We start from the raw sequence: 11,529 nt of genomic DNA on the forward strand, positions 1-11,529 counted from the left end.
GAAGGGCTGGCAACACAGGCATACCTTATGTAGCAGTGTTCCGTGAACTTGGCCATACGGATCCATTCCACTATTTTCCAGTCACTATTTCTGTAGCCAGCTGCTGGAGACGTCTTCCTTCTGCCATTCCACGTTTTGCAAAAATGGATGGAGCAGACTGCATTAGCGATTCCGCAGATGCATTTCCGACAGCTGATTGCACAGTAGCAGGGCAGAAGCGGTAATGGTTTCACATTCGTGGGCATTTGAGGCAACGTGCTGCGTGCTGCCGAAAGTGCTCTCTCGTTCCTGTAGCGCAAACTACTGCGTGAAAAGGGTCTATAGAAATTGCCATTGCAAAGGGGTTTGATCAACCAAGCATTAGATTGACTTTATTTTATGTCATAATTTACTGTATGTTTCACTGTTTTACTGTTTATTCATTGTAAGGATTTTCCTCTGTGCACATAAGGGAAAGCTAAGCTGTGCTTCAAACTTATTTGCAGCACCTGGATGCTATTTTGTTATTTTTCATAAGTGTGTAAATGGCGCAACGTTTTTCTTGTGTTTACTGTGTTTTCTAACATGGTGATGATCTGTTACTCACATAGAGGTCTATGAAGAAGTGGTCTTCCAGTTTGGGGTCAGAAACCACTTGGTTAGGATCATCACTCAACCTGTATGAGTTCATCTGATGTCTGTGACGACATCAATGTCAGCATGAACATGCAAGGCCAGGTGGCATGAACATTTCACGAACAGGAAAACAAACATAAGCAGAGAGAGATAAAGAAAAGCATAACACTAACAATTGGGTAGGGGAACATGGTATGATAAGACAAGGTAGCTAAATAATCAAACAGCATATTATTTCTGGTGATCTTATGTGATCTTATGGTGGTCTCTTACAGGAAGTTTGCACACTGTACCTGGCTGTCAAATACAGTGGAGATGAGATGAGCTCAATGAATGTACTGGGCTTAACCATCTGCCTTTTGGGCATTGCACTGCACATTGTTGTCAAGTCACTCAACACTAATGGTAAGAGGTCGCAATAATCTTTATTTTCTTTGTGACAGTGGCTTGTTCAAGCCGGTTTAGGCAAGTGTTCATATCTGCTGTTGCACTTGCTCTCAGTCTTTCGAATGTATGTGCTGCTTCTGCGTAATGTGGGCTTGCACTACCCTTTAATATGCTTTCCTCCACTTATTCACTTTCATAACCACGCATTACTCTTTCTGTGCACCAAAACCAAAAAAATTATACAGCAACCACCCCTTTTATGCGAGCCAGCTTCATTTACAAAATTTGAAGCTTATGCCATTTTCCATGCAGCGATGTGCAGTTGCACTTGGTTACTTGTAGGGATATATACGAAGGGCAAATTAGTAGCAGCATGTTGCCTTGTCTTTTGTTTTGTATATGTCAGCATAACATCAGTTACTGTGTCTGTTTTGCTGCAAGCAAACCATAAGGACATGCAAACTCAGCTGGCAGAATGGCATATGGAAGCCATTTTCTTGTCTGGCCTAACAAATGAGGCAACCTCTGCAATTGTGTGTGCATCTTCTTAACTTGCTTACTGTGCTTCCAGGGCAGTAACAATGCATGTGCTCTTGTTGCTTCTCTGTCACTTGGCTTAGCAGCACCCTTGTAGGCAATGACTTGCCGTGCTATTTCAGGGCTGGGGCTCGATTCCATCATGCGAGTCACGTGCATGCTTCTTCCTGGATCGCTTCTTCCGCTTTTAACATGCAGAAAGGTATGTGGTGCCTGACACTGCTATTCTAGCTTGCATCCTGTGCTTCTCAATGTCCTCTTGTCAGATTGTCTTGTCAGCCCTAGCAACAATGACAGAAAAGATAGCAACAAAGTTCCTTATGATCAATACGACCAAGGGACAAAAAGATACATGACCTGAAGTTCTCACAGCTGCGATTTGATACAGATAAAACGAACACCTGTGCAATTTTTTTATCATGCGTAGATAGTGCACTAGCCATAGAAATTAGCTGTGCAGAGGTTAAGTATGAAGCACAGTACAAAAAACACACCAAAACATACTGCACACAAAACAGACTAGAGGTTGTTACTTCCACCTGACACCATAGCTCAGTGGCTGAGATGTCTCCTGACCACAAGCTTGCAGCTTTAATCTCCAGCCATGGCAGCTACATTCCAGTTGGGCAGAATGCAAACACACTTGTGTATTCAAGGTTTAGATGCATATTGAACAACCCGAAGTGGTCAAAATTAATTCATAGCACTCGCTACAACATCTCCTATAGCCCACTGTGTAGCTTTGGGGCATTCAATTTTTGTTAAACGTTAATGAAAGTCTTTTTCTGAAGAAGCTGCATTACAGAAAGCTTGCTGGTGTACTTCAATCCTCCCATAGCTTTGCAAGTTGTTTGCACATCTGAAGCAAGATGTCCCCATCCTGCGTGATGGAGTTTTGCTCTGTGATCAGCTGGGCAAATACTGTGATCAGCTAGGCAAATAGGCTGTTTTCTGGCTTTCTTACCCTCAGCTATAGTAAATGTATGGCTAATGAGGGAAAGTCTCTTTAGCAACCGATATGTTGAGAAATCATCATCGTCATCAGACTGTTTTATGTCCACTGCAGGACGAAAGCCTCACCCTGCGATCTCCAATTACCCCTGTCCTGCGCCAACCGATTCCAACTAGCGCCCGCAAATTTCCTAATTTTGTTGCTCCACCTAGCCTTCTGTCGTCCTTGATTGCATTTCTCTTATTTATTTATTTATTTTCAATACCCTAAGGGCCCCGAGAGGCATTGCATAGGGGGGATACAATCCACACATGATATTTCAGCGTAATAAAAATGACTGAAGGCAACAATCAAGCACAGATTTCTGTAAAAGATACACTCTGTAAAAAAAAAAAAGATAATACCATTTACCATTACCAGGTACCATTTCTCTTGGTACCCATTCTGTAATCCTAATGGTCCAACGGTTATCTAACCTGCGCATTACATGACCTGCCCAGCTCCATTTTTTTCTCTTGATGTCAATTAGAATATCGTCTATACCTGTTTGCTCTCTGATCCAAACCGCTCTCTTTCTGTCTCTTAACGTTATGCCTAGCAATCTTCGTTCCATCGCTCTTTGTGTGCTCCTTAACTTAGTCTCAAGCTTCTTTTTCAGTCTCCAAGTCTCTGCCCCATATGTCAGCACTGGTAAAATGCACTGATTGTACACCTTCCTTTTCAATGATAATGGTAAGCTTCCAGTCAGGAGCTGACAATGTCTGTCGTATGCGATCCAGCCCATTCTTATTCTTCTATGAATTGCCTTCTCATGATCAAGGTTCACTGTGATTAATTGACCTAGGTAAACGTACTCCTTCACAGGCTCTAGAGGCTGACTGGCGATCTTGAACTCTTGTTCCTTTGCCCGGCTATTCATCATTATCTTTGCCTTCTGCATAGTAATCTTCAATCCCACTCTTACACTCTCTCTGTTAAGGTTCTCAATCATTTGTTGTAACTCGTCTGCATTGTTGCTGAATTGAACAATGTCATTGGCAAACCGAAGGTTGCTGAGATATTCGCCTTCGATCTTTACTCCTAAGCCTTCCCAGTTTAATAGCTTGGAATACTTCTTCCAAGCACGCAGTGAATGGCATAGGAGAGATTGTGTCTGCCTGTCTGACCCCTTTTTTTATAAGTATCTTCCTGCTTTTCTTGTGTAGAATTAAGGTAGCTGTGGAACCTCTGTAGGGAACCTCTGTAGATATTTTCCAAGGTATATACATAAGCAGTCTGTACTCCTTGATCACGTAATGCCTCTACGACTGCTGGTATCTCTACTAAATCAAATGCCTTTTCATAATCTATGAAAGCCATATAGAGAGGCTTATTATACTCTGCGGATTTTTCAATAACCTGATTAATGACATTGATGCGATCCATTGTAGAGTATCCCTTCCTGAAGCCAGCCTGTTCCCTTGGTTGGCTAAAGTCCAGTGTTGCCCTTATTCTATTGGACATTATTTTGGTAAATATTTTATATACAGAAATACAATTAGGTGCTGTTGATTTGTGCTTTTGATCATTCAGAGCACTAAGGTGTTCTGAAATGGCACCTGACCTCTTGTCGAAATGGTGATTGAAGAGCGGCACATACCCAGTCTATTCATAGCCCTGCTGGCTATATTGTTGGAGTGAAAGACATTCATTGAAAAACTGCGCATACCCAGCGCATTTGTGGCACAGCCTGCTGTAATGACTCATTGCTGTCCTTGAGGCACTGAGGCATGGGTTCGGCACTGCCGAGCTACGAAGAAATTTAGGATATCTTTCTTTTCTTTTTTTCATTATAGAGCGGCACATTCCCAGTGGCAGTTACCTAGTTACCCAAGTTGGCATTAAAGAGGTGGCTTTTTGGTATAGTAGAGTTGAATAAAAATAGTGTTGCTGACATTGCTCACTTGAGGGTGATGGTGATGTCACACTGAAATACTTCAAGTACACTATTTGCTAAAGTAAGCAAAAGTTCAGGTCCCTCAACCATTTGGTATAACATGGCATGACCCTAAGCATCACATAATTGTTTATTCTTTGACATATTTCCGTAAGGTGTGCTGCTGGCTCAGGTGGGTGTCCAAGTATGAGAGGCACACAATATATAAAGAAGCCAATAAGTAGACCAGATAAAATGAAGTCAGATAACTAGGCGCATATAAATTCAAACTCATCCATGACCAAGTTAAATATAAGTACGTATACAGGAGTTGCCAAAAATGAAAGACTTCCAAAGACTGCATGAAATACAAGTTAATAAAAAAAAAAGAAATATGGGAGGCAAATAAGATGCAATACGGAAATGGGATGTGCCAAGAGATTATCGAAAAAACATTAAAAAAGTGGTTGGAAAGATGAGATGCTGCACCAAGGGGCAGTATACAAGTATTACAGACATGTAAATCTGTGTTCACATCAATGCGCCAATGCATCAGATGCACCATGCAAAGTCACTATGATCATGAAGCATTTAGCATATTGTCAGTGACTAAAGAATTTGTTAACTACTCAAGGCATGATAGTCCTAAGGAATGATTGGCCCATGAAATTGACTTTAGATTATTCACTTGCGATTGACCCACCCAGTGATTGTCAGACTACTATAATGCTGCACCATTGTTAGCACATTTATGACCATGTTTCACAGCCATTTTTCCAAGACTTTTAAACCAACTAAGTATGTTGAGTCAAGTACCAGTTAGCTGCTGCTACTAGGGTGGCCCCAGCAGGCATCAAGCTAATAGTAGTATACTAAGAGGCACACAACTCTATAGACATGCTAGAAAGGTTTAGACTGACAGTGCACACTCGTGAGCATCATCGTTTTGCAAAACTGTGGCCCTTGATTACTTGTAGTGTTCATGGGAAAGTACTGGAGGCTCATGCTCCGAAATGTGGCCTGCGGCCCATCACCATGCTCTTGGCCTGGTTTGCCACGTTGACAGTCGGCTTTAAAGCTTTTAAACTGAAAAACATGCCAGCGCCTCATTTTACTAGATACCTAGAACATGGCTTGCTCTCCCATTGCAGCCATCCAACTGTGCATTGCAAGCTAATTACAAGAGATGGCTGTGGCCACGGACATTGTTTAAGAGGAGTTGTAATATTATTTCCAGCATGAACACACCCACTGGCTGTCCTCTGCATGAATGCTCAGTGAACATACCCATCATCTCCTCATGACTTTTGTTGGGAGCTCTCTTGTGGTGCCGGTGTTCTGTAAATGGCACTAGTGTGGACAGTATTATAAATTATGAAGCAGGAAATGGAACAGCAGCATGATTTTCAGATCACATTCCAGGTTCCTTTGACATGAGGTGCTGTACAAGCCAATAACTATATCTAGGCCTGCATTTTCAAGCATGCTACATTAGCTTCCTGTCAATGATACTACATCATTGCACTTGGCACCTCAGCAATCATAAGTATGCCAGAAAGAAATATGTGGTTCTATTCTGGTCTTCTATGTACTATGCACTCAAGGCCAAGACGCACAGAAAGAATGCTACAAGCACACAGCGTTCACTCACAACTAAAAAATTTATTGGCATTGTATGTGATGCAAATACCTGTGCATTTTGATATTTGAAGGAAATAGCAAAGAAGGCAAATGAGAATTGATATTGGTAGCCAGGAGTAACCTACAAGTCATATTGTTTAACGGTGGCAATGCTGAATGATGAAACCAAAGGGTGAGGGGAGGGAAGGGTGTTCTATTCTGCACAGGCAGTTTTCTTCTTTCTCCTCTGGTTTTTTTTTTTTTTTTTTTTTTTTTCAAAGTGGAACTTAATCCTGGCACTGTAGTGAGTTAGCACATGCGCACTCATCCTCTCCCACACAGCTTGATAGGAATTTGATGTGCAACATAATAAAAACCATGAAACATCTTTGCTTACTCTGTTAATAGATTGTTCTAATCTTCACTGGGAAACTACTAATAGTGCACAACATAGCCTTCTGAAAATTGATAATGATGTGTGGCCTTCCACATAATATATTTTGTGGCATCTTTTTGGGAATGAATATCCCAAAACTGGTGCTTGTCTTAGTATTTCTGGCAATGTACATGGATTGAGCAGTGACACATTTCAATTAAAAAATACCAACAGTGTACTGAGGTAACTAAGTTTCAAAAATTAATTCGTATATTTCATTTATTTGGAAAAAAAGAAATGCCTGGTATTTGATTTCAAATGCTCATTTCCATTGCTTCAGCCACTATGTTCATGCTGAACATGATAGTGTAGATTAATTTTTTGTTAATGCAGCTCCACAATGGTTACCCAGAGATTTAAGATTCAGTATAGTGGACAATAATGATTTGTAAACACTGATTAATAAACTGCTGGTTCTGGACAGAAAGAATGAATACTGGAGTTCTAGATCCAGCGTAGTATTTCTGAGGCTGTTGTTGCACTTTATGCAGTCTCGACTACATCAAGTGACGTAGAAATGAAAAGTTCAGGATACCAATAATGGTTTGCAAACACATGGCAGCTTGTAAACTGTACCTGCAGTTAGCAGGAATGCTCTGGTCAGTGACTTCATGTATGTTTTTCATGTATGAGTGTAAAGAAGGGCTGCACATGCCCAGTGTGCCACCCCCTGACTGCACCGCTGTTGACAATGATCGGAAGTCCAGACATTCTTCGTTATGGCATTTTAATTTGGTATTTTCATTGAGTCACAAAATCATATAGAAGAAAGCATGCAACCACGCAGGTAAATAAACAAGTTTTTATGTGGCTTCTGATGTTTCAAAAAGCAAGTATTTCAATTACTTTTCCTCCCTCTAGTGGTTAGAAGTAACACTGAAATAATGGCTTCGCAAGATTTCGCAATAATGGCTAAGTCAAAGGTGCCTGGATTCTTATGCCTGCATATTACCAGAAACATAAATATTGAATGCCAAAGATATGCTTATGTTGTGACTGAGACTTGTCTGTCGTGAACTGAGAATGCCTGTCGTGAACTCACCAAAGGAAACACAATGAGCATCTTAGACATGTTCACACGAGGCGTCATTTATATCAAGTCAAGCATGGGCTTCTAGTTAAGATGCATTCTGAATACGAGGGTAAGAATTTAATTGCTATTCTGTGAACTCCTGCGTCAGTAAATGTGAAACTGAACAGTTGTATGGGTAGGCACATACATGTGAATGGGCTGTTTGCTGGATGAACTATTCATGAAAATTGCGACAGGTCAATTTTCAACCCAAAGAAATCGCAGTAAACACATCCTTTGTGTTATCAAGCCATTATCAAAGCTGAAACATGCACATGTTTCCAAAAGTGTTCACATTCTGTCATTGTAATGTATATTTCAGCGGAAGAAGATACCGTTTACGAGCGTATGGGGTCAGAGCAAAATCTGCTGAATGCAGGCAATGAAGTTGGTGAAAACAGCGATGAAGAAGTTTGTCACTTTGAAATGCAGCCCCTGACAAGAAGACAGCAGGCTCAGCGAATGGGCTTATGATCAGCCAGATGCTGCAAGCCTGCATTGAAACATTGTGTGTCCAACTGCTGAAGCTCTGTAGTGGCCTGCATTTTGCAGGTGCACTGAACACTGGAATATTCTGCCAGCAGCCAATGGGATCAACACATGTAGGGAGGGAAACAAGACTGTTTATATTTTAAGATTTCGCAAATATTGTATGTCTTGCCTGTTCTTGTGCTTGCATTTTTTTTTCTGTAGTCCTTAAACTTGTGTGTTTGTCTTCATTAGTATGGGAACACAATTCGTGAGCACACTGGGCACAACTAATGTATAAAAAAGCATCCAATGACTCTATGACATTACTACCATACATGGCATGCCATGTAGCAAAAGCTGAGCTTTATAAAAATGTCCATTATGTGTTTGTCCTGACACCGTCTTTGTTTTGACAGATGTGTGAATTCAGAACTGGTAATCAAATTGGTGATTAGTGTTTCTGCTGAGGTTCAGCAAGGGCCTCGATATCTTTTTAATTTTTTTTTTTTGCTCTCCCTGCATTTTTTTCCTACACTGTAAAGAGAATGCATAAGTTGTAAACAAAGCTGAAAAATCTTTCTTTAATCTTTTTTTTTTCTTTTTTCATACTTCATAATAACAGCAGCAGCAACATGGACATAGCCGCATCTAAACATGTGATGTTCATATCTGGTGCTCATGCTACTGACATCTTGAATCTTTCTCTATTGGTGCCTTGTCAAGACTTCTGTGACTATCGTGTAGTTGATGCGGCCTGTGTGTCAACATCTGTGTGCTTCTGGCTGAAAAGGATTTTGCTCTTTCAACTGACTGAGATGTTGATTAGTGAAGTTACCATGAACTAATGCTATAATTAATGTAGTCTTATACACCACTACCATATGTGTCAGAAATGCCCAATGTCAGCAGCAAAAGTCCTGGGCATTTGTTCACTTCAGCTGAATGGCTTGATTTTTAAAATTATGTTAAGGTTTCATGTGACAGGCTATGTGCTAATGCCATGTACTGTTCTTCATTACAAGAAGAGGTTCTCTTGTCTCGAAGGAAATAGCTTCGCTGTGTAATGTAGACCTGTCTTGGGCACAGGTGTTGGTGGCGGAAATGTCATGCTACACAGCATTTTGTTTAGTGCATTGTACAGAAAGTATGGTATGATAAATATTCGTGGCAGGCTGCTATTGGTGTTTGTGCTGCCTCAGAGATGCGCTGTAATAGTCATTATTTTAATTTTTTTTTCTGAAAACCTAGAACTAGTACATATTGGACCATTAAACATGATGCACATTGCTTCTAGCAGTGTGTGTCAATTTTTCTTTCTAAAACTGAAAGCAATATTTGTTGAGAGGTAAATATGCACAAATCTATGCTAGTCCTTGTAAACACTAGTCTTATAGGGCTGACGAGACATGAGTGTTAAAAATTTGTACAGATGCATGCTATTCCTGTTAATATGTCTTTAGTTGTACATACTGCCAGTTTTTCAGGCTGCCAAATATGTGCGAGTATGAGCTCGCCTGTATGGCACCTGTAAGGCAAGATTCACCTCCACTCCCCTTTTAAATCCCGGCCACGGCGGCCGCATTTCGATGGGGGCGAAATGCGAAAACACCCGTGTGCTTAGATTTAGGTGCACGTTAAAGAACCCCAGGTGGTCAAAATTTCCGGAGTCCTCCACTACGGCGTGCCTCATAATCAGAAAGTGGTTTTGGCACGTAAAACACCAAATATTATTATTATTACTCCCCTTTTAATCTTTCTTGTTAATAAATAAGGACATATGGCAAGGTTCCTTACCCCATTTTATCCTTTTACTAAGTTGTACTATAATGCAACTTTACTGCATCTCAAAACTTGTCAGCAACCAGACAGGCTTCTTTGCAGATGCAGCCATTACTTGACATCTTGGGAACTGCTCAAAGAACAATGCTAGCCATGGCATACATAAGCTGTGCTCGTGTTTGTTGTGCCTAGTATTATGTTTTTTTGCAGTTACCAAGGTGTTGTGTATTATGTACCAACAAAGTCAGTTTAAAACCCTTCTGCAACCATTACTCTTCGATAAGGCAGGTCACAGACTGCAGGCAACTGTGCTGCAGTGTTTATATAGCAAGATAATTTAATTAAATTTATGCATGTTTATTTCCTATGAGAACGAAAGGAATCAAGTCAGCATTTCTATTTTGCTTTATAAATATTCTATTTTTTGTTCTAGTGTGGTGTTTGGAAAATGTGATACATGCTGCATTCCGCTGATGTTTTTCTTTATGTGTGTGTGTCCTGAAATACTTTATTTTTTCTAGCAATAAAGCAATGAATGGTGGGAGAAATTGCAGTGGGTGTTGTGCATCTAAATAAATTGTGTTCAACAAGACTGTCAAGCAAATATTGTGGCCCAATAAAAAAATACTGTTGCTTAGATAAACACAATAAGCAAGTTCTGTATAGGGCCATCTACTGTTAGGGAGAACAGTTCACTAGTATTCAGCTCAATATAACACCAACATTTCTTCTACATTATGGGGAAATTTTGGCATTATAATACGCAGATATTCATTGACGGTAAATTATCATGTTGGCCTTCGTTCCAAACTGAAACCATTACGAGTGCTTGAACACTACTGAACGGACTCCTCCAAGAGTGGATGGCCCTTTACAAGGTATGCGCACAAAGTTTATGTATCACACTGATCAATACGTGGAGGTCCACTGGCTCTGTGCACTGATTTGTCATCTTCACTGCAGTGACCTCCCTCTATAGTTGAGTTTTACATAGAATCTCATTAATTCGAACATGCTTAATTTGAACCGACGCTGTGGTCCCGTCAAAGTTTAGGCTAAACCCCATGAGCGCGATTTTGTGCGCGACAGCGACGAGCGACGGATCGGGCCGTCGCGTGAACAGATCGCTTGGTCTTGTCGCGCTATCGCTTGGTTCTGCAAATCTAGAATTTGTCGCTCGTCGCCCGGAAGTGCTATGAGCGACTAGCCAATAGCACAAAGCCGGAACTGGATGTACATAACTCCAGCACTTCCGATTGTCGCACGGAACGAGCAAACAATTGAATTTTTATATGTGCAAGGATAAGAACCTACTGCAAGACTTTCAGAAATATTTTATGCTGCTTTTTACAGTAAAATACATCAACTTAAGTTAATAAAGCACACGTCGCGCTAGTTTCGGCGCCTATATTGCTGCCCTCATACCGGCAACACTGGGGAGACGTCGCTTGAAGTCGTCGCTCGCATGGGGTGCAACTTGTAGGCGACGAGCGAACGCGACAGCCATCTCCATCGCGTCACTTGTCGCTGTCGCGTGCAAGATCGCTTGCATGGGGTTTAAATACTTTATGTGTATTCCCATGGGCGAAAACTCCCGGTAATCCAAACGCGCAAGCATTTGCGACGGTTAATTCGAACATACCGCGCACCGACAATGCTTTCAGCATCGCGCCCGATCACCTGCGACCACCTGCGACCAGCATTGCGCTGACCCCGCCATAGAGGAAAACCTTTGGAGAGACCCC

The 11,529-nt window shown here is 41.2% G+C and overlaps 1 protein-coding gene across 2 annotated transcripts in view; it reads left to right on the top strand.

Moving 5' to 3' along the window:
- LOC142590691 (solute carrier family 35 member C2-like) overlaps positions 1–10,379 on the top strand; it is a 59,582-nt gene extending 49,203 nt beyond the window's left edge. Inside the window, exons 7-9 of one of the 2 annotated variants that reach the window (XM_075703117.1) lie at positions 895–1,020; positions 1,662–1,741; positions 7,857–10,379. In XM_075703117.1, the coding sequence (XP_075559232.1) occupies positions 895–1,020; positions 1,662–1,741; positions 7,857–7,907 (257 nt within the window). In that variant the 3' untranslated portion in view covers positions 7,908–10,379. The remainder of the gene's footprint in view (positions 1–894; positions 1,021–1,661; positions 1,742–7,856) is intronic. The other variant, XM_075703113.1, reaches the window with a different exon arrangement.
- The last annotated feature ends 1,150 nt before the right edge of the window (positions 10,380–11,529 follow it).

Source organism: Dermacentor variabilis, chromosome 1 (assembly GCF_050947875.1).
Source record: "Dermacentor variabilis isolate Ectoservices chromosome 1, ASM5094787v1, whole genome shotgun sequence".
NCBI lineage: Eukaryota > Metazoa > Arthropoda > Arachnida > Ixodida > Ixodidae > Dermacentor > Dermacentor variabilis.